We start from the raw sequence: 25,912 nt of genomic DNA, 5'->3' as shown, positions 1-25,912 counted from the left end.
CTTTATCATACTTCGCATTTGTCGTCGTCAACGTGTCATGAGGATGTCTTTGGTTTTGTCACCCATGATGTAGGTCGATGATTCGATTTGATCAGTGTCTGGTTGGTGAGGAAGACCGCTGGTAGTTCAGAAACGCTGCCACCTTCGTTTCCAGGCACTCCATTGCTCGACCATGAAGCTGAAGGCTTGAGGGGGTTGTAGCTGGATGCGCTGATCACTTTGTGCTCCCGTTTCAGTCGTGACTGGAGTTTTTGATCAACAATCATTTGGCAATGTAAGGTATTCCCGCTCAAACTATTGGCACCATATTCTATAGTGATGCGCTGTAGAGTTGAATAAAATTTGGCAGATCTCACGTACCATTGGAATCAACATATGCTAAGCATTGGCTGTTGTGTATTTTTTATTGAATGAAATGCTACAAAATGACCTTAAATTTATGTAGAAATGTTGTGCGTGCAGACATATATTGAACAGCCGCATATGTTCTATATAACTAGCTCTTTACTGTTGCATAATGATATCAACAGCAACATGGGTATTATGAACATGGGAAGCAGTAAGTTGATATGTAACGCTTGTGTTCCCGAGGATGGTAGCTCTCAATAGTGCTATTGGAAGCAACTTCAATGAATGAAAACAACAAAAGAAAGTATAAACCAGGGATATTATTACTAGTATTTGTAATGTAAATGGGAAGAAGAAAGTTTATGAGAAGATAACTGGCCGCCAGCAGGGACCGAACCTGCGGCGTTTGAATAATGCATTTGATGCTCTGCCGACCGAGCTATAGTGACGGTCATGTCTCTGCCAGAATATAGGGTATATATATGTGCATTTTTAAATGTGGTAGTCTCAGTTTGCTCTGCCAAGAGCCATCCCAGTCAAAAATATTCAATGGGTCCAACTGGAAAATTTCCATTTAAAATCAATGGGTGTTGGACCAGTAGGATTTTCGCCACCCATTGAACATTATCCCGTTCGAATCAATGGGTAAACCCTTATATTCCAAAGGGGGATCCAAGTGGCTCACCACTTCAATGCAACTGGTTCAACAGGGGACCCCATTGGCTACCAGTTAAGTGTGGCTGGTGCTGAGCAATTGCCAGTTAGTTGCAATGGTGCGCACCATTTGAAATTGGTTGGTGACAAACTGGTAGCCCCTTTGGCCTCACATGGCCAGCCCATGAAAACGAAATGGTACGCTGGTGGTTGTCCAATTGGTGTGAATTGGCTAACCCGTTGAATCTAACTGGTGGTCAATTAAATATCCCGTTGATTTCAAATGGTCAACCCATTAAGACTAAATGGTACGCAGGTGGTTGTCCACCTGGTGTGAATTGGCTGACCTGTTGAAGCTAACTGGTGGTCAATTGGAAACCCCATTGACCTGAAATGGTCAACCCATTAATACTAAATGGTATGCAGGTGGTTGTCCACCTGGTGTGAATTGGCTGACCTGTTGAAGCTAACTGGTGGTCAATAGGAAACCCCATTGACCTAAAATGGTCAACCCATTTATACTAAATGGTATACTGGTGGTTGTCCACTTGGTGTGAATAGGCTGACCTGTTGAAGCCAACTGGTGGTGAATAGAAAACCCGTTGACCTGAAATGGTCAACCCATTGAAAATTAATGGTAGGCACGTGGTTGCCCGGCAGGTCTCAGTAGACTAACCCGTTGAAGCTAACTGGTAATCCTGTGGTTCCAGATGTTTGGCCCACTGATCGTAACTGGCATTCCAAACAGCCCCCAATTCATTCTAGTTGGTAAGCAAATTCAATGTGGCTGGTAACCACATGACTTCCCACATTGTTGCAAATGGTCAGCACTTTGATGGTAATTGAGACTCCAATGATTCCATATGTTTCAATAAAAGGTTGAGTTGGGCTAGTTGATACATACTTGGATACATGCAGCGCGAACTTAGACAAAGAACACAGACAAGCGCTCGTCTGCGTTGTGACTCTCTGGTCTTCGACCAAGCTGCACTGCATGTATCCAGATGATTGGCCCAGTGACAAAAGCTGGTGTTTAGCCAGTCACCATTCTACCTGGTAAGCCAATTTAATATGGCTGGCCATTAGTTTCTGGTAAGCACTTGGTTGACGCTAAATTGCTAACTGCATTTCAGCCAGCCAGTGGTTGGTATACAGAGAGAGCCAACTGAAGCTAAGTAGTAGTGTAGTAATTGCAGTCTCTTGGCTGACCTATAAACATGATTATCACATTTCTGCGGATGCAAGTAGAAAATGACAATCCTGTAGAAGGCTGGCTGTCATCACACTGCACTTCATTAATTGCAATTTCACAACACAGTGGAAACAGCACAGGCTGGATTACCTAGTGTGAATGTGACATTAATGCACACTCAAATGCATGCACATACAAGATAAAAACAATGGTAGAGAAAAAAAAAATATGAAAGAATGAAAATTTATTCACACATTCCATAATATTTACACTATTTAGAAAATGCACCAATGGTCCTCCTCTGTTAAACTTCCGCAACGCCCTGGTTGTCCTTCGCCCTGCAAATGTTTTGCAGAATTTATACATTTAGTCAGCCACACAATGGCTTACATTCTTCCAAGTCTAGATGTGATTTAACATAAAAACATTAACATAAAAATAGCTATGCATGTTGAAGGGGTACAACAGCTGTGCCAATTACGCGAATTTGATACAATTCCCCGCTTTTGCGCCGAGCTGCCAAAACCATATTGCGCCACGCTGCGCCAAAATGCCAGACGAGCCTCCAAATTTTCTCAGTCTCTTTCTGTACATGCATGTTGCAAGCAGATGAATATGGCCAAGTTTCTCTTAAAAAAAGGGGGGGGGGGGAGTCCTTTGACACAAAGAACACACTTATCTTACCGCTTGGCAAGCTTCTCAATATCTGAAAGCTTCTCAACAATGAAGTGGTTCATCTGTTTGACTGCCAACGGCAGTACTCCTGCAGGCACGCCTTGATGCTCCAGACGTGCTCTGTAGCAGTCTGAAACAACAAAAATTATCAATAAATAGCCTTGAAGAAACCAGCTGCTTAAAGAACTAATAGCATCGATATTACTTTAAGAACACAAAAGTTCAAAATTGAACTTTTAGTCATATTTCTTGATGCAATGAAGTGTTATATGCTGAATGGCCTAGAATATGCCTTAGCAGCACAGGCTTGAACAATACAGAAAGCATTCTCCAGTTAGCAAAAGTGTTCCGTTCCAGCATTTATTAGAAAAAGGAAACTGCGAACTTAGCGTGCACATGCACAAAAATAATCTAAAAAAGTAACATTTCACAGCTCTCCACTCGCACCATGTAACTGTGTGGATTTATATAGTGCAGGAAGAAAGCAGAGAACACTATTTCTTTTTTTGTCATTTTTTATGAAAGAGATATAAGTTATGATGAAAAAAATGCTGGCAGTCTACACACTAGCTCTATTGTTGGCTTTTCTTTTTTTCGACTATCTTTTTGAACTACCAGTGCATTTAAGAGACTTAAGACTTTCACCTGCCTGCACTCCTGACTAAAACAAATGAATTTAATAGTAAGTAAGAGGCAAGGTGTTGGGTCACATTTTTACAACTACATAGTTTATGTAAAATTGTGTTCATAACTGAAGTCAAAGCAGACAGTAAAGTTTGTAGTGGCTTCAAAATAGACTCAATTGCAACCGAGCTTTGCTGTGATTTCATGTACTAAGAATAAGATTGGTTCAATATGCATTCCAAGAGACTGTCTGCACACTTACCACGCATTACGTCCAACTTCCACGGTGTTAGGGGAGCCTTGCGTGGACGGTTAGGGTACCGTGGACAATGTTTTCCTGCATAACAGATATCCACAACAACGAATTCCCCCGTTACCAACTGACACACACTATGCTTTTGTATTATAACCAACCATGCAGGGAGCGCTCCTTAAGGTTGTCTTTCGACCAGATGGTGACTAGCAGGTCCTTGACAAATAAGGAATCCTTATGATGGGACTGCACATGTTCCCATGCACCTTTCTTGACCATAAGCCCTCGTCCAATGTCCACCTGCACGGAACATATGCATTCTGAAGGCATCCATGTGCAGTGCAACCTGTATTGCATATCATAAACAACAAAGGTCTATTCATTTCACCAGCACTTTGTCAGCCAGTTTTGTGGTGCTGCACTCTAGCATTCTTTCTATGAACTGCACATGGTGGTGTCAGCACCACAGTATTCATTGAGAGAAAGTGCAGCCTTTGTGCAAGACCAGTTTACAAAGTGCCTGCACCTTCTCAGTGAGGTTGTGCTGAATCCGCGCAGCACGAGATGGCTAAAACAGCAGCAGACAAGGCCAAGTGTATTCCTTAATATTTCTGTCCAACAAGTACGTTAGTGAAGTTGTTTTAGTAAGTTGTGTTGCTGACAACGAAATTCATTTTTTTTGGTTGTTCATAAGTTCTGCTTAAAATTTACACATATCTATAATGATCACTGAACTCTTTTTGGAATGTCTTGCTCAGCTGTGCAGAGACAAACTTCTATGACAAGTAATCTATAATGCTCAATCTTGCTTTATATTATTTTAACATGCTTTCAAAAGAACAGTTGTTTGTAATTTGGACAGCTGCACATTATTGACATTCCAGATAGAATACCATTGTTTCACTGTCATTCGGTTGCGGATTGGATGAACCTGGGCGAAGGGCTCGCTCTGTCAAGGTGTCTTGTAGATCCTCAGACACGGAGGGGCTCGACTGGCTGCCATCCATGATCCTTTTCATAATTCTGCAGCCTGCATTTATACATGAGGTGCCGTGCTGTTTGCATTGCCCAGAGAGGAAAAAGAGCTGACAAAATATTTTCATTAAATTTCATCAAACAGCTGTAAACAATAGCCATTTGCAGTCTAAACTCGAAATATCTTCACTTAAAGACTGCCGAACGTTTTATGGTAACAAGCTGTACACACTGCTAAATGTCAGAAGAATGGCATTAATGCTTTCACAGCACAAAATCAGTACAATGAAGACATTTTCTGCTTCATACCTTTCATGTCTTCCAGTGCAGAAATAACCTTGTCCTGAAGCTCCATGTTCAGTCTTCTGAGTTGAGCCATCTCCCTGTCTTTTTCTTCATTTTGTTTTCGCAGTTGGCGAATGATGGTAGATTTTTTCTCTACCTGCTCTTCAAGGTTATCAATGGTTTCATGAGCCCCCTGAAGGCGCCCACTGTCCATTGCTTCTTTGTGGTGCTTTTTAGAATGTGGCCCATCTTGATTTTTCGCCTGCCTCTTCATATTTTCTTTCTTGCTTTTTAAAAGCTGAAGCAGGCGTGCCTCTGCACCACTTGTTGTTTTGTTTTTCGTTTTTTCTTTGATAGGGCTCTGGGCGAAAATAGAAAATAACTTGTTACACACTGTTTACACAAGTGTTGACAGGACCTTTTGTAGGAGGTTTAGATAATAATTTACCTCCGCTTCATTCTCGTAGTCCGAAGACGCCGGCGAATAAACCCTCTTCGGAATACGCGTTCTCTCTCTGGCCTCTGTCTCCGCGAAGTCCTCCGATTCTGGAAAACGTGAGGGCGGATTGCAACATTAACATTTACTGAGTTAGTGTCACATCATCCTCTGACGCGTGCACATTTCACGATCTCTAGCATGCACTTTTATTAGTTTTATTGCATTGTAAATTAACCATCGAACCTCGTGTGAATGCTTAAGTACCGTTGTAACACAACGTCATATGCCGCGAGCGAAATAGTAGCGTATAGACCTTGTCATTAGGTATAAAAGCTGCAGTGCCACAAACAAAGGCGCGTCCTACCGCAAAAGGGCCTTATATACTCCAGGCTGATATACCCGACGCTGTTGGTATCTCTCTGCGGCCAGGTAAATACCAGCGTCATCTCCGTAGAGTTTTCAGGTATATGCATAAATTAATAATGACACCATACTTATTTGCGATTGCACGCGGTAAATTAACAAAATGAACTATGCTAGTGGAGATTATCGATAAAATACTTTGTAGTTACTAACGGTGAACAGTGCTTAGCAGTCAGCCAGGCCAAAGAGAATGCATTTCGCCGGCAACATATCAAACAAAAGCAGGCTTACCTCCCAGTGCCAGAATCCGGGCCCTATAGTAATCGCTGTCTCCACTGTCGTCCGTCCATTTGACTAAATAGAGGGATTTGGACTTGAAGTCTTGCTGGTGACGGGGGAAGAAATCTTTAACGTCTTCTATTGGCACCGTTCCAATTTTTTTATCATCTTCGTACCGGACTCGAACGTGGGTAATCATCTTGCAATGCTGAAGAAAACATCTACACACGTGCGCTACAGCTGGTCAAACGCTGGTCGCACACAGCAAGCAACAAGGGTCGACCGCAGCTGCGGATCTGATAGTTTGTCAATGAAAATGTTATTCTTCATTATAAGTAAACAAAAAATCAGAATAATTTTAAAAGTATTTTTTTACTTTTATAATGTTTGTTTAACGCTACGCTGTTTCAATCAATTCACATGCAGACTGCTGGCTGCAGGGTGTCTATGCAATATGGCAGCCGCTGTGGCCGCAGGCAGCCGGTGCACATTGTCCTATCGCTTACATCGCCGTTTCTGTACTTCGTGTCCCGGAGTGAAATAAGCCGTCTTGTTGCTTCAAGACCTCGCGATGGAGCGCGGTCCGAAGAAAAGAAAGAGAGGACCCTACAAGACTTATTTAAATCCCAAGTCTCAGTTCCAGCTACCAAGGAGCACCGCACGCGCTTGCCCGCCGACCGTAAGTTCTGATCATTTTCAACATGGATGGGCACTTTCGATCGGGGTTTTAGCTTGATCCGGGCCCTGCTGGTATCAGATCAGCGGTTGTCCACAACATTAATCTGCATGTTGCTCAACGACTTCGATCGTTGCGCCGTGTTTTACGGTCTTCCTTTTTACCACCCTTTATAGTTCTGCCCGCGAATGATCGAATGTGCTCGGCCGTGTTAAATTGCTATTTTTTATCAGTGCATTTTCTTTTTCATTAATTTAGCGCAGCAATTTAAGTCCAAATCTCATTATTTTCTTCTAGGGTGCCAGCCCTAGCATGCCTTCTTCGAGTGATGAGGCAGACAGCGACACTGAAAGGGCAGATCCACCAAGTCGAACAACATCACTGAAGAGCCGGAATAGTCACATAGCTAGTCCGGGCTCCGAACGTCCGGAAAGTGAAGAAGATTTCCCCGAGTCCGATAATGAGCCGGTAAATTGAGCTGGTAGTAGAATGCTACGAGAACTATTGTTTCTATACGATAAACCGTTTACTATATCGGCGCACTTGTTCTATCACAGGTAACGTCAAGTGGAGGCCGGTTAGGCTCGTCAGCTGGCAGTGCTATGGAAGCTCCTGCTGCAGCCCCTGAAGCACAAGAGCAGAGGAACAGCGCTGATCCGTCACAGAAATTTCCTGCACGCGAGCCTCACGCCCCAGCAGATGAAGTTATTTTACTAAGGCTTATCAGTTAATTAGTAAGCATACACATGCTATTTTATGCTTATGTATTACGATGGGAAATTATAAATTTTGGTTGGTTTTTTTTAGGACTCTCCACTTCAAGACGGCATTGCAAGCCTTTCTGACGCAGATGATTCGTCACTGTTTGATAAGGATGAAGAGGTAACTTTTACACACTAGTTGCACTCTACAAATATGTGCAGCTGGAAGATTCACATCCACTAGAATAGCCTTGAGCAAGTGCATTGGCACTGTGGTTTTCTCTTGCATAATCAGTTCAAGACGAGTTATCACTTGGGACAATAAACTCTGGGAACAACCTGCAACAGGTTTTCAGACCATGTTCTTAACACTGTCTGTTGTCATGTAATTTACGTGCTATGAGTGAACTAGCACAGCTAACTAGAATAGGCAGATTGGGTTACTGTGGCACTAAATGCTTCTTTTTTTTTTTCTTCACAGGAAGCTTTTTCAAGTGACCATGCTTCACAGCAAGGTTTCCCTGGAGATTTTCTCACATTAGATGATGACATGGTGTGTTTGTTTTCACTGGAAATAACTAGATTTATGGTCAGGTTTTAAGGGCACTACTTTCACAGGCTCTTTTATGTACTGGAAAATGTCTGTGTAAATTGGGCACTGTTAAGAGGGACACGTAGCGGTGATTTGGTGAATGATTCATTTCAAGATCACTGGCTCTTTCATTTTAAAGAATATCTCACCAGTTGGTCTGTAAAAAGTTATCAGCCTAGCAGGCATGATATTTTGTACTGATCAATAACAGAGTTGTTTGCTCATATTCATTGGGCTTATCACGGTTCACTATAACTGAATTCTGTGATAGCTTCATTGACGAAAGCTTTTTTTTTTTTTACTTTCAGCAGCCTGCTGCAGATCCAGTGACAGAGCCTGATCCATCTTGCAAGGCACGCTTTGGAGACCTTTTTACACAACTTGTCACTGAGAAAGTGGTTCTTTCGAAGGGAGATATTCTCCTAATGGCACTAAAGCATGCTGTGAAGAATAATTTGACTCTTTTGGGTTTAACTAGCTTAATAGATTTAATTAACAGAATTTTTGATAAACCTATATTACCTCACTCACAGTATCACCTACATAAACTTTTTAGCGAAACTGGCACCACTATGACTTTTTTCTTTTTTTGTCCGAGATGCTTTTCGCATATTGGCAGTCTTGAGACAAATTCTTACTTGACATGCTCGAAGTGCAGTCACACAACTTTTGTGTCTTCCCTTTCGGATGCCCCCTTTTTTGTCACTCTCGATGTGGAGTCGCAACTTCAAAGGCTACTTAAGGACTGTGATCTTCTTGATTTAACAAAGCCCCTTCCGACGAATGGGACATTTTCAGACATCTGGGATGGTACAATGTATCGTACTTTTGTAGCCGAATCTCAACACTGTGGACCAAGAATCAGTTTCTCGTTGAATGCAGATGGGACCCCGCTTTTCAAATCAAGTGGGACATCAATTTGGCCCATCCAGCTAATTGTTAATGAGCTCCCTCCACAGCAAAGAATGTCCAAATTGGTCCTGGCCGCATTGTGGTTCTGGAAAGAAAAGCCAAACATGGCACTTTTCCAAGGTACTTTTGTTGAGAAAATGAACGAGCTGTGTGAGAATGGCGTTGAATTACAACGTCAAGGAAGGGTTGAAAAATATAAGGTCTATTGTATCTGTTCAAGTGTAGATTCTGTTGCTAGGGCACCGATGCAAGGTGTAACCCAATTTAATGGGTATTTTGGATGTAATTGGTGTCTCCAAAGAGGTGAGAGAGCTGGCGGGGCAACTAAATACCCAGTTGAGGAAGTTGAACCCACAGAAAGAAGTGAGCTCCAAATGCTAAATGACATGGAGATTGCTTTGAAAGGGGGGGTGCCTGTGCAAGGAGTCAAAACAGTGTCACCGTTGATAAACCTGCCCCATTTTAACATAGTGTGGAGCTTTGTGCCAGACTATATGCACTGTGTCTTGCTGGGGGTAGCGCGCCAGTTCCTAGAATTGTGGTTCAATTCTGATAGTGCCTGTTCAATAAGCCGACATCAGCACATAGTGGACCGCAGGCTTATGTCTATTAAGCCACCAATGGATGTGAAGCGATTGCCGAGGCCGACAAAAGAGCGGAAATGGTGGAAGGCCAAGGAACTTGAGAGCTGGCTACTTTGTTACAGTGTCCCTGTTTTGCATGGCATTCTTGAGAAGCCATACATGCAACACTGGGCTTGCCTAGTTGAAGCCTTGCACATAATGTTGCAGCGTGCAATCAGCCCAACTGAGCTCACCATTGCCGAGGGGCTATTGTTGGAGTTTCATGTGCGTGCAGAACTGCTGTTTGGCAAGTCAGTCATGACATTCAACATGCACCAACTGACTCATATAGCAAAGAGTGTGCGCCACTGGGGACCACTTTGGGCACACAGTGCGTTCCCATTTGAAGCTGGGAACGGCAGCCTAAAAAAAGCTGTAAAAGCAGCTAACGGAATTCCCCATCAAGTCTGCCGAGTCCTACAGATGGAAAGCATGGTAGTAGAACTTCAACGGCAGGCTATCAGTCCAAGTGTAGCAGAGTACTGCTCGTCTTTTGATGGCACAAAAACGCAAAAAAGCGTACTTAGTAGTGGTGGCTACCGTTTTTTCGGACACGGTTCCCGACGTGCATCAGCAGGTTTGCAGCCATCTTTACATGACACTACCCTTGAGTTCACCAAATACAGAAGAATGTTGGCGAAGGGATCAATTATCACTGATAGCATGTATGCATCTAACAAGAGGACCAATAGCTCTGTTGTTGAACTTCAAAATGGGCATTTTGTTATTGTTGAAGAAATATACCATGGCAGCGACAACAAAGCATATATATCTGCAAGGAAATTAAGCTGCAGTCCAGTGATGTACAACTTGGTGGCCATGTCACATGTGCTGAAAGTAAATCACAAGGCAGCGAATACATCACTGGTCGAATGCTCTGAAATCAGAAAGGTGGTTGTGTTTGTGGAACTCGAAAGAGCTTCCTATGTATGCTTCCCTCCAAGTTCCTTTACATTGTAATGTATTTGAAGTGAAGAACCTATGCTGTGTAAGTTTTAAAGGAACCCTGTTTAGTGCACACTATGCCTCAAAACATGAGCGTTTTTTTATGTGAGTGGCCCTTGAAATGCCTTGAGGCGATCGACGTGAAATCGCCACCCGTGACTAGTTAGCTCTTCTAGTAGGCAAGATGTTTGTCATGATGACTCATACCATTGAAACAATTCCGTTTGAGTATATATAATGTATATAGTTCATCAAAAAGTATATAGTGAATCCAAATGTAAATTAATAAACATTGAGTATGTTATGTATATATAACATTGCCACGTCTATATATGGTAATAGAAGATTTGTACGGAGGATTCGCGGGTGACCTGATCATCTCCAAGCAAGCTCACCTAACATCATTCACTTTCTGGATATGGTGATGATTTTTTGTTTCACGATTATGTTTCAATGCATGGTGACAACATGGTGTACCTCATAAAAATTGTTCTTTAGAGCAGTCATGCCTGTGTAGCTCATGAACATACCAAGAAAATGTTTTTAAATGTGCAGTGAAAATGGTTATGTGTGGGCCCGCACATGAGAGCCTCCCCGGCTGCATATTTGAGACCACTGATATAGAGGGATTTATCGTGCTGTGCAGATTAAATTGATTGACCACATGGCTGTGACAAATTGTGAAATATCTGTCTGTAAGCCAGCTTGCTCTCTAGGTTTGATTGTTTTTGGAAATATTTTTTTTTCGTTAAAGTCTAGTGTTTTGCATATTGTATTAGGTATCTGAATATTACCGAAAAGAGATCGGTGGGTCTGAATTTCTTTAAATTTATTATGTCTCTTTTTGTGTGTATTAATGTTTTATATTTGCATTGTGTACTGAATGTTTTCCTATATTTATTCAGTGGGTGCTGTATTTTTTTTATTCTTACTGCTATTGTATTCTTTATTTTAGTGTGTGTGTCGGGGTACTGCAATATTACATGACGCTTTTTATTCTTTTTCATACAAGTTCAGTCTTGTACACTATGCATAGAATGTGTGCTTGTCATTCATACATAATTCATTGTGCCACTGTGAGCATCCTTAAAGGCCAACTCCAGCGATTTTTCGACCATGTCAAGGTAATGGTGTTTCTGTGTTCCTGAGACACTCTTGTCACGAGCCCAATAGCTGAAATGCTCAGGAAATTCGAAAACAATTTTTAATAAGCAAAAAGGTGCAAAACCGAAACCCGACCGGGCGCCCGGTCTGCATATGATGTACTATTTGTTAAGAACTGGAGGCCGTATACTGGTTCTGCCGGCACGTAGTATGAAAACTGTGAAAGCCAGACCAGCGAAGCACCGGCAAAACACCACAGAGGAAGGAAGAAAGCTCTCCCGTGCTATGGTCGTGCCAAACACCACCGCTGTCGTCTTGGGGCCAGCACAATAAACAATGTAGGGGCCAAAGTAGCGATGCCATCGCCTGCGTCACTTTCGTTGACATGACAAACTTGACATCGCACTGACAGTGTTGCCAATAATTCTGGCAAGCGAGGCGAGTTTTTCGAGGCAATCTTTAAAATTCATTTGCAAATAATCTGCGCATCTCTCAAGCCTGTAATTGGCATAAATGACAGGAATGTGCGTAAGAGTGTACCCAGCGAATTTGATTGAGATTCGTTGACCTCGAAAAACCACCGGAGTTGACCTTTAAGCATCCTTAAATAAGTAAAGACATGCTGTTCACGTGTAAACTGTTAACCTGTATGAAACCTGTTTCTCAGTGCTTTACTGAAATGCCAGTTGTATGGCAATGCCTTTTTCCTCCTTTGGAACTAAAATTCCTTTTATTGTGATTCAATTTACTGTTATAAGTATTTGTAATATTTGAAGTATCTTGTACGCCTTGTGTTGCAGCACTGGCCAAGAAATTTTTTTACACCAAAATATGTTCTGTGCTATTTAAATCCTGTTTGCCTTGAAATAAAATTCTTTTTTTTTCAATGTTATTGTTGCCTTTCATACCTTCTTTCGGATATCTTGTTAGTGAGAACATCTAATTGTTTTCTCTTAGTTGCATAACCTTTTCTATCGTATGAATATTAAAAAAATTCAGTCATATCCTGCAGCAGCATTATATGCAGTGACAGGTAGCCCATAAACACGTGACATCAGGTGCTCACTGGTAGTTAGCCATATTCCCTAGTTTGGGAATAAGACATCGTTGGTACATTGTGATGCTGCAAACAGTAGAAGGTGCGGTTCCAATGTGTACTAGTACTTTAACTGCTGCATTTTCATGATGCATATATGGAAAGCTTAATCAGATGCCCTGATACAGTGGTTGTTTGTAAACCAGGCAAGTGTTGTAAACAAGCTTAATTTAATCCAAGGTTTAAGTAAGTGACCGAGCTCAGGGATTCCAAGCTGAAGCACTAGCTCGAATTCTGTTTGGGTAACACACATAAATGAATTGCTTTATATGGAGGGTTGGATGCATCACCGTAGATTTCCATTTATGACTTTCAATACTGCTCAGGTAGAGAATTGTAAAAAATAAACTTCAAAGTTATGCATGTACTGCAATTGGGGTGTCCTATTGGACTCTCCCATTGCAGCTTGGGTCCCATTGACGTCCATTTGAGTCCCATTGCAACCAACTGGAACCACCTATCATGACAGCAGGTCATCCTGTTAGAACTTCAAATATGCAGAGTTGGTTAAAATGTTAGAAGCCACTACATGGGAAGTCCAATTGGACAGTCCCATTGCAGCATGCACTTCCAATTGGGCACCAGTTAGACACCATTTGAACCCCACTTAGCCCCCTTTGCCACCCATTGCTCCTAACTGGAACATCCAGTTGGACCCATTAACTATTTTTGACTGGGATTACAGTGAGTGTAGAACACTCTTTTTCTGTCTGTTAGTGTCACACAGCATGTGATCTTCTGACAAACTGGCAACTAACCAATAATCCCTCGCATACCACCTGAAGGCATTACGTCTGCCAGAACTGGATCCTCGCTATGAATGAAGGAAAGAGGTGGAAATATAAGGGTTCATTTACTTTGTTTACTTTGACACAATATTAATGAGAACTAACACACTATGTTACCAAGAAAAGTATAGAGGCTGCCACTAGTAGTACCATGTTTACTTGCGTAATCGGTGCACCCTCGGTTTGCTCGCGAAAAATTTTTTTTTTATTTCCGTGCATAATAGCCCCCCCCCCAAACTTGGCTGTGAATAGTTCTGTCCCGGAATTGTACGGTTGTAATTTGACACCCTTTTATCTAACTAGAGCGAGGAAAAAAAAAAAAGAAAGAAAGACCACGACAGCTGCATGAGCTTGCTTAGAGAGGAAGAAGGGCAGTTACTGGGGCGTTGAAGTAACATTCGCACTGGCGCCGGCGCAGCTCCGGCCACGCGGACTTGGCTTCAAACATGCAATCGTGTCCTCATCAAGTGCACGTTGAATTGCTTGTCTGAAAAAGCATCGTTATTGTTGCGCTTGCTACTTCGTCCGCAAATTTAAAAGCTTTTCAGCTTTCTGACGCGAGCTTTCGCCTTTGCTGCCACTAGCGGACTTGCACAAACTTGGCGGACTTTTGTCCCATTGATTTTAGGGCTGTGAACCTAAGCTTCAATCAGTGCGTGAGTGCAATCTTTTCGACGCCCAATCTTCATGTTGTCCAGTACAAACTTTTTGTGACAACATGCCAAACCATGGACTCAGCTTAATCAGGGTTTGTTGCTTTTCGTTAGCAGTCGATGAAAGTTGCGTTTTTGTACGGAATCAACATTTAACTCTTTGCGGTGGCCCTACTTGAAGGAAAGAGGGCATGAGGGGCGCTGCCTAAACTCGAATGGTGGTTTGAAGAGGAGGAGGATTGAAAGAGGAAGGACAGGGAGGTTAGCCAGTTCGAGATTTGATTATAATGTGTTTGGATGTGGGGTACATGGCCGTGAAAGGAATATTTAATACTGTTAAGTGCAAAAAGTTTTGGTCGTAATAATGCATGTAATCTAGGAGGCTTGGAATGTAATTGGCGAATTCGCAACATGGCTCTTTCTTTTCGAAGTTTATTTTTCTGTGTTCATTCTGTTGGCAATGCCAATCTTTCGATATTAACTTTGGAAATTTGATGCTTGGAATGCGCGTACTGCATTGCATGCTCCAATGTTTGGACACGCGAGACTGAATGCTCATCATGTTTTGCCCTAGTGTAGCCTATGAAAAATAATTTTTTGGCTGTAGTGTGAATATTGTGACTTTGGCGACTTATGTTATCAACAGTCTATGCTGCAGCCGTAAATTAAATTTTTGTATATTTTACCCTAGGTAATAGGTGCACCCAAAACTTGGCACCGAATTTTCGGGAAGAAAGAAGTGACTCTATTAGGCAAGTAAATACGGTAATTGGGATGTAAAGGTTAAGAGATAAAATTGGATGGACAAATAACTTGCTCCTGGCAAGGACAGAACCTGTGATCTTTGAATGATGCATCTGATGATCTACCAATTGAGCTGCAGCGGTAGTAATCCCCCCAAACACATTAAAGAAAATGTATGTGCATTTTTAAACGTGGGAGTGTCGGTTAGTGCTGCCAGTGATCATTACAGTGAGCGCGGAACAGTTTTTTTTTGCCGGTTTGTGTGACATAGCACATGAACCTAGCACGAGCTGGCAGCTGAGACGATTGGGCCAGTTGGTGATTCATGATCGATGATTACTGGACGGTGAAGAATGGATGATTCGCAGACAAGGCCTGCGCTTGCTCTTGTCTGGTTGTTGTCCATGTTCTCTACCATGCAGTATATATAGATCACTGCTGTAAGTATGCTGAGATAGAGGGGAAGATGAAATGCAATAGGCCCCTACATGCTTCCGATGCAGAAAATAGTCCATTTTGCATCGTGAGCATGCATTGGCACGGGTGGAAAAGATGTCTGAGGACAGCAAATGCTCAAACAGTTCTGATGATTCATCCACAGTTTTGGGTGTTTGGGTATGGCTTTCTAGTGACCCCTGTTTTGTGTATGACAGTGCTCGCAAAGTGTGCATCCATCCGGCCCAAAGTCTTTCTGTGCGCACACCAGCAAGTTGGGGAGTGCAAAATATGGGAGTTAATATATATATATATTTTTAGTGAAGCTGACTGTATATTAGGGGTGTGCAAATCATGGGAAAGCACAAATCATGTGACTAAATTCCGTATTTACTGGTATAATGAACGCGCTCACATAATAAACGCACCCCCATCTTCAGTCAACAAAATTAGGATTGTTTTTTCTCCCGTGTAGTAAATGCACCCCCTACATTCATATGCTGCTGTCCCGCTAACCGACACCTGGCGCCTTTTCACCTGTTGTATCTCTCCCGTTTATTATTATTTTGCCCACCCACCTCTGCTCGCTCTTTACCAACCTTCGCCCGTTGCTGCAGGCCGTATTGTTTTTCTTTCTATCTGTGCGCGGCACGTCCCCCGTCTTATCGGTGCTCCACAGTGGGGTTCACGAATGGTGCGAGTGTAGAGACATCGCAGCTGATAAGCAGACAGTGAGTGAAAGTCATGAAACTACCATGCCAAGCGATTCAGGCAGTTTCAAAAAGCCCAACCACGTGCACGAAATTTTCAAGCGACGACGACAGGATTTGCTCTCGTGAAGGGTCATTCATTTCTATCGCATTGCAGGTTTCTGGAAAACCAGAAAAAATCGCTTGTCATCCGGAAAAAATTGTAATGATTTCCGTAACATGGCAGCACCCCCAATTCTCGCTTCGTGTGTTCTCCGGTCGTAGAGAAACTTCTCATGTAGAAGCGAGGCGGCAGCCATATTTTGTCATTAATCTTGTTATCGACAGTTTGTTTTGATGCTTCGGGGGTAGCTTGCTGCAATGTTGGTTACTTGCTACAATGTCAATGGCGTCGTTATGGTGGTTGTGCGAGGCTGCTGCAAAGTTGGCAAAGTGCATCGTAGCGCACGCTTGTGGGTGCCCCTCGAGATGACAGCCGACGCCACTGTTGCGGTTAAATGATTGCGAGAAAAGATAGTCGCAAAATGATTTTATGGAATGCGCGGGCAGCCCGATGACAGCTTGCAGAAGATAGCGCTATCAGCTACATATCAGCTACGGAAAATGAATAAAGTGCAACAAAGAAGCTGTTTTCAAACAGTGTACGCTTATGTCAATTGCGAAAGGCTAAGCAACCTAACTTTTTTTGCATTACCACATTTTTCGCTCCTCCCGAAAACGTTTTCATAAAATTTACTATAAGTAAAAGACACAACCCGCAACTTTGATCCAATCTTTTGTGAAAAAAAAAGTGCTGTGATCTCGAGGGGCGCCCAGAAGCATGCGCTAGGACGCTATGATGCACTTTGCCAAATTCGCGGCAACCTCTCATGACGATTGTGACGACGGCATTGACATTGCAGTTGGTAACCAACATTGCAGCAAGCTACTTCAGAAGCATCAAAACAAGCTGCCGATAGCAAGATTAATCACAAAGTACGGCCACTGCCTCGCTTTCACATGAGAAGTTACTATATGCGCGGAGAACAAGCGAAGCGAGAATCGAGGGTGCTATTATGTTGCGGAAATTGTCAGGATCTTTTTTGGGCAACAAGAGATTTCTTGCTGGTTTTCCAGAAACCTGTGAAGCGTTAGCCACGGATGACCCTTCGTGACAATAAATCCTGTCGCCGTCACTCGAAAATCGCGTGCACTTGGTTGGACCTTTTTCGTATTCATATTTTTCGTAAGTTTCGTATTCGCTGGAAGCGACCATCGGTTGGCACGGGCAGTTTTGTGACCTTCGCTCGCTGTGTGCTTATCAGCTGTGATGTCTCTACACTCGCACCATTCATAAACTCTGCTGTGGCGCACAGATGAAAAAGACGGGGGACATGCCGTGTACAGGTAGAAAGAAAAACAAAACAGCATGCGGCAACAGGTGAAAGGGGGGAGGGAGCGAGCCGAGGTGGCCGAGAAGGAGGTCTGCATATTAATAAAAAATGGAAGAGATCTAACGGGTGAGGAGGCACAAAGTGTCGGGGGAAAAAAATCTGTATTTTTACGCTAAAGCTGGGGGTGTGTTATTATGCGAGTGTGTTTATTATGCAAGAAAATATGGTAGTTGGGACTGTGCATACCTGCTAGCATACAAGTAAGTTCTTGGTATTCTTGCTGATGCTGACACGATCGGATATACCTGATGACGGCACAAACAATGCTAGGAAGACCGGAAAGAAGGACATGAGATGGTCTGTTTTGGGGCACCCCTATGGTTCGTAGTGGTGCTTTGTTAGCACTGTTCATTGTTAATGCATTCTCAACAGTATGTGCTTATTTACTAGAAACGTTGAAAAACATTGGAGGGAGTTTAGGTGCTCCGTAAGTGTGAGTTTAAACACCATGGTTGAGTGAAACAATGCATTTACTTGGTCTAGCTGACTAGCTTTTGTCCTGTGACAGCTTGAGTGATAGCAGCCAAATCCAGATTGCACTTACGGTGCTTTTAATTATGGAAATATGAAGTGACCTTTTACATGGTCACTTCAAGGCACATTTAGGTGCTGATGCGTGCTGGCAAGTAGGCTGCTGTTATGAATATTATATGCACTCGTAGGTGTTGTTATATCGGGCTCAGTATCAAACAGGTAACCAGCTCAGGCACATAGGGCTTGAAAGAACATGCATATAATACATTGAACACTGCTCACACGAATGTAGGATAAAAACAAAATAAAGACCAGAATCAATCGAGATTGGAAGAGACAATGTGAAATATTTTCTTTTCAGTTTTTTTTCAATACAGCAGATATGTGTACTTTTCATTTATTTGACTTAGGGTTAGTAGTTATACTATTACTCAGAACACTCTCATAATCGAAAAATCAGTCAATGCTTTTCGGGCATCTTGTACATTGGTTGACGACACTGCCAAAAAAAGAGCAAGCAATCTTTAGTGGTTTCAAAAACCTAATTGTAAATGACCTTTTACATGTGGTGCACTACTATTTGGCCCACATGTTCACAGCATCTTTAGTTACAGATTTGTGTTTTCTGACTTCAAAAATGATGTGAAAAACATGATGTTTCTTTTTTCTGTTGCAGTGGATTGGTGCTTCCCACTCCTGTGCCTTTGTCTCTGCTGAGAAAGCATGTCCAAGGCAGCATGGACGCCTTGTCTGCGGCTCTTACCTTAGTATGTGGAGGCAATTCTGGTGGAGAAGTTGAATCTGATAGCCCTGCAGCACCTCTCTCAAGTAGCCAAGAGCAGTGTTTCATGGAAGGCCAGCTCCTCTGCACTGGCCTGCGCCTCCTGGTTCGATGGGCCCAGTATGCGTCTGGACCTTCACCTTATTTATTTCTTTGGGGATTTGCCTTCGAAGTGTCTCAAGCTCTTGACCCTTTACTGCCAGATGTCCTGAATTGGCGACATTTTGAAAAACTGCGAGCAAGTAACTCAAGAAATGCGTGCGACCTTCAATGTCGGCTGTCAAGTACTCGCTGGTCATGTAGCTTTCATCATGAAAAATCTAGCGCTGTCTTGCCTAAAGTATTTTACCTAGAAGCAATTGTTTTAGAGCTTATGGCTGAGAGCACGAAACACATGCAACAGCTCTCACTTCTTCATTTATTCGCGTCTTGGTAACTCAAGTTCTATCTGCAATAGTTTTGTTTATTTGGTGTGTACACACTCAAGATGTGACACCCAAGATGTTATGTAGTCCTGTAGTACATTTTATGTTACAGAGCCCTCACTTCTGTGGCATATGGAGAATTTGCAGCATATGCAAAAGTAGGCATGAAATTTGTATTTTAGATAATTGAATTGCAGAATCCTTTCATGGTTGCAATATAAAGCTGGAAAATTAAAACGATTTTTATTTTGCTCGGCAGTTTCATAATTCAGGCATTAAAAGGTTAAGGTAGATGTCTTTATTGTCCTTAGCAAGATTCGGGAAGAACAGTGTAGCATGCTGTGAGGGGACACAGTAAATGGATGGGATGTACTCTGCATATATTGTTTAAACCATCAATATTGTGTGGGCTTAGATTTTTTGGCAAACATTAGTGTGGAACTACTTTGATCATGCTGCTGTTATGCCTGAGGTGGCAGCTATCGCCTTGTGCTAGTCAGCTTCAGACTGTGGGTTTGGTTGTGGCTGCACCGGTGGAATGTGCATGGGGGAGGCAAGTTTCTGTCAATCGGGAAGACTCTTTAGGGGCCTACTGTGGGCGCACAGCCAGTCTAGCATGGTAGGCAGTCAATGGCCATGGTAACTCGGACAAAAGAAAAACTGGAAGAGAGAACAGGAAGGAAAGAGAAAACTGAAGAGGTTGCCCAGATCTGCACTTCCCTTCACGCTTGGTGAAGCTGCCTTAATTTTTTTTTATTTGGCTGTACGCTTGTTCTGTTTCCATCAGTGCACGAGATGCACACGAAGCTGGTCTCGCTCTTGTGATGGCTCGTCTTAAAGAAGCACTGCACCCAGCTTTAAGGAACTGGCGTCTGTGGTGTCAGGACTGAAGGGCTGTACCTTGTGAAGCGAATGTATGAGAATAGCATGGTCTAAAGCTGAGGCTTGCTCTGCTCTTCACGTCCAGGCTGCAGTCTTTAAAAGTCTTTGGATTGGTGCAGTCGTCTGAGAGGAACGCGGAAAGAAGCGACTCACGTGGTTGAACACATCAATGAAACTTGTTGAACTCCATAAATGTCCTCCACCTTGTCTAGGTGAGATGCGATGCCACTAGCATTGCCGCTGCTACCAAGGAATGCCACTAGACACGCCGAAACTGCACATGGCAGCGTTGAGCGTAACTCCAACTTGTTGGAGGCAAAGAAGTGCTTCTCAGAGGTGTCAGTTGGGTTTTTCTGTGGTGCGGCCAAATACAACGACGTCATCCATGAGGGTAACAACGTTGGCCACCCTTCCAGCAAGAGAGACATATGACATTGGAAGTATTGCGGGGTTCAAGTTATGCCGAATGAGAGGCGGCAACAGCAGTATCTGTTAAATGAAGTGATGTAGATCATATGTTTCTGGGAGTTATGGGCTTAGTGTACTTGGTGGAAGCCTGAATTTGCGTCTGACTTGGGAACAACGCCGGCATCGCAAACAGTCCGTGGGTTTGGTCGGCAGTCTTGAGTACGTGGCAGTCACGCAGAATGACTTGGCTGAGTTCGATCAAATCCACACAAATCTCCTGCTGGCTTTGTGTCATGAGTAAAGGGGCACGAGGCATGTGCTGAATGTCAGCGAGTGGCGATGGTGTGCAAGACATGGAAAACGTTCAGAAGCCTGAAAAGCAGTGCACTGGTGATGCCATGCTCATGCATCAGAATCACAAGCATAACAGATAAACACCAACATGTTTCTTATTTGTAATATGGTCTTGAGATCATGCAAAAGTACCAAGAAAACAAAGGATAGTGAGAAGTACAGAAGACACTTTTCTACAGGAAGCACACATAACAATAATAACAGGGAAGCAAAAAAAAGATCAAACAGCCTGTCTTTGCGTATCTCACATCACTGCATTTGTTTCATAATCTGTTTTTATTTTATATACTTCAAGAAATGAAGCATGATACTCTGTAAATGGAAGGACGGAAAGAAATGGTGCACATCGAGCAACAGCCTGTATTCTTGTAGATGAAGTAATTTTTTTTTTATTTACAGTAATCAGTAACTAAGCTTTTCTGAGCAAGTGCCTTTAAAGTATGAAAACAACGCGAATTTATTTACCATATGCAATGTGATATGCTCATGCATAGTGTTGGCATGACCTACAGTCAAACAACCATCTTGAAAAGTCAGTACATAGTTTTCAAGATTTATGTGGTTCCTAATTTTTGACCAATTACAAATTCAGTAGTACATGTTTCATGTTGATTCATCTCTACTTAAACACTGGCCATTCTCGTTATTCTTCCATGTGCCTTGTGGGCAGCCTTTTGAAAGCATGACAAGAAGCATAGTGCTGTATGCACGCAAAGGTGACAATCTATCAATTTTGGTGTTGTAGCTCTGTACGACAAGGAATTTATGTAGGTGATTTAATTCTTGTAGCACGTGATGTTACAAGAGAAGCAACTTGGGTATGCAAATTGTCGGCTAAGTGGTGCTTGGAATTATTTTATTGGCCACATTGTCACATTTATGAAAGGATCTGCACTGGCCTCTTCAACAGCCAATATTTACAGTTCATGTGCATAGTATCTTGTGAGGAGGACACTGCTTCACATTGGAAAACAAACTTACGGGTGAATGCGTAACATTGAACTGGTTCAGCGAAACAGTATTTCAATACTATTATTACTAAACATTTTTTTTTTCGAATCGGCCCATTTTATGGTTGACGGTATTTGCGAAGTGTAAACTCCTTGCATCCGCATTTCACACGATAAAGTAGTACGTGAAAGGTACTACATTATCATTAAAGGTAAATTCACAATTGATGATGATAAGCTGAATGCTTGTAATATTAGATTGGCTGTACTAGCTTTCGAAGATTATTCATTAGTGTTTTGAGTCAAAAAAAAGGAACAGAAGAGTACCAGCAAAGTACCTAGGTGAAAAGGAATGCTGGCGCAAGAACTTTGCTGCATCCATGCTGCATCCAGTTAGTAAAGGCCAACATCAAGCACTTGCATCAAATAAATGAGCGGATATTGCATTATTTGAACGATTTAAGGTGCCTTGTCGTCATAATCAACATGCTCACACATTACGTTCGAACATAGAAAGCAGTGTGACATGCATCTAATGTGGAATAATAATTTTTGCATCTTTCAATGAAAAGAGGAGCTCTACATTCATGAACACCAGCAGCAGCAGAAGCTTGAATCGGGTCAGGTGTAGAATCCTCACTTGTGCATAGCTGGCAACATCTTTTTGTTTACAACAAAATAAAAAGAAGAGAAATCTCGAGGAATCTCGCCTTTCTTTTCCTATTCCCATCTAAAACGTCGCTCCCAACTGGCTGAATAACCAAGCCCTGTATAGACAGCTCCTTTTATTAAACAATACAGTGCTGACATGAACAAGAAAAATGTAGCATTGGTCCCAGTGCACCAGAAATGATCAGTTATTGCCACACTAGTGGTATGCAGAGACTAGTGATTTAAGGTGAAAATTTATTTTTCATTTACTTACAGCAAGGCGTTTAAATTTCTGCATTTTAAATAATTTTCGCCCTCTTTGTGAAAGGTGAACAGATACTGATACCAAATTCATAAAGGCGATACCTTTCGGGCTGCAAAATATGCCAGCACGTCCTAACCATTGCTCTCCTTTTGAATATGTTCACTTCAGCACAGCAAATATAACAGTTCAAAACAGCAGAGACATTAGCTGCATTACGCTTAGAGCGGCCCGGCAACACTTTTTTGTCCGCATTGTACAGCGCTGGAGTTTGTGTGGCGCTGAATACTTACTGTATCTACTTGTGTAGTAAGCCCACCTTTTTTTCAGCAACGTTGGTGTCAATTAGGGAGGCGGGTTCATTACGCGGGAGAAAAGAAAATCAAGGAAGCAATAACTGTAAAAGTTTTGCATGACGATAATTAAAAACGGCCTGTCCAACTGCTGCTGGCTTTCAATTCAGTGGCAGGACTATGGAGCATCAATTTAAGAACATCACTCACCAGAAAAGAAAACTGTGCTTGTTTTGGCTAGCGAAATGCCTGATACTTTTTTTTGTAGCCTGAAGATGTACACGTGCTATCTGCACAGGCATGCTGCACCTGCTGCGACACCTGCTGCACGTAAGCGTAGGGCGATTTTGCTCCCCGCTTGCGTGCAGCAGGTGTCTGCCTGCACGCAGGTGTCTACCCGCACCTGCATGCAGCAGATGAGGGTAGAGCGTGTACAGGCCAACGCACGTAAGTTGACGCTAAAGCCACTCGTGTCTCATGCTCCAGCGCATTCTTGATCGACATTAAGATTAAAACTGGCCATGTTATTAGGGTACGGCCCGATTGGCAACAAAAACACAGCACTGGATGACAGCGCATGCACACTGCGGGTGCACATCGTGCTGTCAGCGTGGTGGGAGCGAGTGCTACTAGATGGCCCTAAGACAAAATATGTAACCAGTTGCGCTCAAAATCAGCAAATTGTGCTAAATGCCTACATTCATCAAAAATTAATTCAATGACACAAATAAATAATTACTTGTGTTGGTAATTATTTCGTTTTTTTACTTATTATTAGTTATGATGAAGCACTTATAAAAATTTTGTGTGAAAAAAATAAAAAAATATAATGGACCTTTTCACAATCGCTAGAGCACCCCTAGTGACAAGAGGCATCTCTGGTTGACGGGATGTGTGTTTGTTTTTCTTCTGTGGTTTTTTCTGGTTATTTTAGTACCTATGGACTTTGAGAATGTGTGCTCACAGGTTTTGCAGGCTATGCGCAACTGAAAATGTTTCGGGTGCTCACCTCTTGTGGCGCATTCAAAGTATTTTCAGCGCATGCTGCCACCTCTTTGTGGGCAGAGAGCACAGTGGCGGACTGTTCACCTCCGAGATTTGTTAATGCACATTCTAGTGGTCATTTGCAAACACTCTTTGAAAGTGTTGAATTTGACAGCTTGAGAGCTTTGCAGCGACAACGAGCAGACATGCATATTATGTCCCTCCTTCTTTATCATGTAATGGCCTGATTATATCAGTAATAATGCTCAGTTGCTCTTTTACATGATTTTTTGGAAGAGCGTTGCGAGTGCTCAGAAATGACAATTACTCATTTCTGGTAGCCATGTGAGCTTCTTCGCACTTTGCCAGCACCTGTTCTAAGACCTCCATGATAGAGGTGCAGCTGGTCGCACCTCAGACTCGTAAACACACCGCAATTTTGGTGCAACATGGGAGGACGTGTGGCTGAAGGAAGGAGGGGTAAAGGCTGAATGAGATGAAAAAGACCGTTTCTTTGGGGCGCACGCGAGTGACTGCATCTGCATCTTGTGCGCTCAGGTGTATGGCTAATGTTTAATCTTCTAGGTAGGAAGAACATTTTGACAGATGGTGAGTGTCCTTGAGAGGGGGGTCTGTAGAGGATGCAGATTTTACAACTGAAAGAAAAAAAAATAGAAGTCTAGGAACTTCGTAAAAATCTGTAGAAGTTTCTTTTTGTGTGGGTATCTGTAGGTAGCCAAGAAAATCAGTAGATTTATGGCAAAATTCGTAGGTCTGGCATCACTGGTGGGAGTGGTGGCGCTTTGTTTTTTACAGTGTAAGCTGTTATGACATCAGAACACGGGTCACGCATGGTGTCATAGTTGTCCGCTGCCGGTGTCCGTAACCAATATCGATAGAAAATGAAAAACACTACTGACACAATGGATTCGAACCTGGGTATGCTGCGTGCCAGCCCAGTATTCTACCACTGAGCCACGGCAGTGCTTAGAACTCATTTCTAAACTGGATTAAGGCATGCTTGATGCCGGGAAAGAAATCCCGTTAATGTGAGTAATAAAGTGTTTTAGAACAGCAAAAAAACAACCAGGTGAACAAACAGGCATAAACGAACAATCAGTGAACAACTTTGAAAATCTCGCTAGCACATAAAAAAAGTTTTGGTCAGAGAGAGGTTACAAGCCGACTTTGACCTGAAAGATGGGCATCGTAATGAATAATCTTAAAGCGTACTCGAAAACACTTATTAAGCACACAAGCGAAAGATTGAAATCGATTTGGACACGCGTACCTTTCGCGGGTATCTAAGGTTGACCATCTGCACTAGTTGGTTACTGAACATTCACTAGAAACAAAATGCTCGGAGGAAACGCGAGCCCCCAGAAGATGGCACAAAATTCTTTCCACTTATTATCGAGAGATGTCGTTTGTTGTTGTGTGCATGGAACCAGTGCATCTTGAACATGTTACAATCGCAAGAAGCCGCCAGGCCTGTGCGGAATGCACAGCAGAGTGACACTGAAAGCTGGAAGAGTGGCTTTTCGGGTCCCTTTATAAGCACTCTTTGGGTAACTGCTACAAGCACACTTGCAATGTACTCACTGCACCGTAGATTATCATAATTTAGTGTAATAGGGACGCATTCACTATGCCATTATTCATGATTTTTTGTAAAAACGTGGTACTCGTTATATACTTGCCAGGAATTTTAGGCACTTTGATGATGCTGTGGCTGACAAGAATACAGAATTACACCTGAAGCTTTTGTAATGAATTGGAGGATTCGGTGACATACTTCTTACCCGATTTGTGTTGTGGAATGCCGGGTTGTTCTTTTGCCGTTTTAAAATGCCTTATCACTCCTGTTGACGATTCCTTTCTTGTAAATAAAATACTCTCGAGCCACTTATACTACAAAGTTTCAAAAGTCAAACTTTAAAAAGTAGAAA

The 25,912-nt window shown here is 42.6% G+C and overlaps 3 protein-coding genes across 18 annotated transcripts in view; 2 read left to right on the top strand and 1 right to left on the bottom strand.

The window, feature by feature from the left end:
• The window catches only part of LOC119160784 (uncharacterized), a 708,235-nt gene that overhangs the window by 284,194 nt on the left and 398,129 nt on the right, over window positions 1-25,912 (top strand). For 14 of the 15 annotated variants that reach the window (XR_012887742.1, XR_012887741.1, XR_012887743.1 and 11 more), the window contains one exon: window positions 18,650-18,874. The exons of the other annotated variant lie outside the window; for it this stretch is intronic. Coding sequence is in view for 11 of the 14 variants with exons in the window: in XM_075880896.1 (XP_075737011.1) it covers window positions 18,650-18,874 (225 nt within the window). In the remaining 3 variants the exon portion in view is untranslated. The remainder of the gene's footprint in view (window positions 1-18,649; window positions 18,875-25,912) is intronic. 15 annotated transcript variants of the gene reach the window in all.
• Window positions 2,422-6,286, bottom strand: LOC119175113 (uncharacterized). The gene is made up of 8 exons (XM_037426355.2): window positions 6,100-6,286; window positions 5,455-5,552; window positions 5,031-5,367; window positions 4,640-4,776; window positions 3,908-4,046; window positions 3,756-3,830; window positions 2,879-2,999; window positions 2,422-2,532 (listed from the first exon to the last, which is right to left on the bottom strand). Exons 1-8 carry the CDS (start codon window positions 6,284-6,286, stop codon window positions 2,499-2,501), a joined length of 1,128 nt encoding a protein of 375 aa, XP_037282252.1. The 3' UTR covers window positions 2,422-2,498.
• On the top strand, window positions 6,633-8,530 carry LOC119175111 (uncharacterized). Of its 2 annotated transcripts, XR_012887744.1 has the most exons (5): window positions 6,633-6,766; window positions 7,061-7,231; window positions 7,321-7,497; window positions 7,571-7,645; window positions 8,365-8,530. XR_012887744.1 is itself a non-coding variant. In XM_037426354.2 (4 exons), exons 1-3 carry the CDS (start codon window positions 6,659-6,661, stop codon window positions 7,492-7,494), a joined length of 453 nt encoding a protein of 150 aa, XP_037282251.1. In that variant the 5' UTR covers window positions 6,633-6,658; the 3' UTR covers window positions 7,495-7,497; window positions 7,571-7,809. The 2 variants fall into 2 exon arrangements, 1 of the variants encoding a protein (XP_037282251.1); XM_037426354.2 differs by lacking the exon at window positions 8,365-8,530 and having other exon boundaries at window positions 7,571-7,809.

This window comes from Rhipicephalus microplus, chromosome X (assembly GCF_043290135.1).
Source record: "Rhipicephalus microplus isolate Deutch F79 chromosome X, USDA_Rmic, whole genome shotgun sequence".
NCBI lineage: Eukaryota > Metazoa > Arthropoda > Arachnida > Ixodida > Ixodidae > Rhipicephalus > Rhipicephalus microplus.
This window is presented reverse-complemented; position numbering and strand designations above follow the sequence as displayed.

What these genes read in the sequence shown, in the direction of transcription:
- LOC119175113 (XM_037426355.2), bottom strand. Translation starts at nt 6,286, where the DNA reads ATGATTACCCACGTTCGAGTCCGGTACGAAGATGATAAAAAAATTGGA. An exon ending in ACTACGAGAATGAAGCGGAG is followed by an intron (nt 5,368 to 5,454) that starts GTAAATTATTAT and finishes ATTTTCGCCCAG; the next exon opens with AGCCCTATCAAAGAAAAAAC. An exon ending in ATTGAGAAGCTTGCCAAGCG is followed by an intron (nt 2,533 to 2,878) that starts GTAAGATAAGTG and finishes AAACATTTGCAG; the next exon opens with GGCGAAGGACAACCAGGGCG.
- LOC119175111 (XM_037426354.2), top strand. Translation starts at nt 6,659, where the DNA reads ATGGAGCGCGGTCCGAAGAAAAGAAAGAGAGGACCCTACAAGACTTAT. An exon ending in CACGCGCTTGCCCGCCGACC is followed by an intron (nt 6,767 to 7,060) that starts GTAAGTTCTGAT and finishes ATTTTCTTCTAG; the next exon opens with GGTGCCAGCCCTAGCATGCC. An exon ending in CCGAGTCCGATAATGAGCCG is followed by an intron (nt 7,232 to 7,320) that starts GTAAATTGAGCT and finishes GTTCTATCACAG; the next exon opens with GTAACGTCAAGTGGAGGCCG.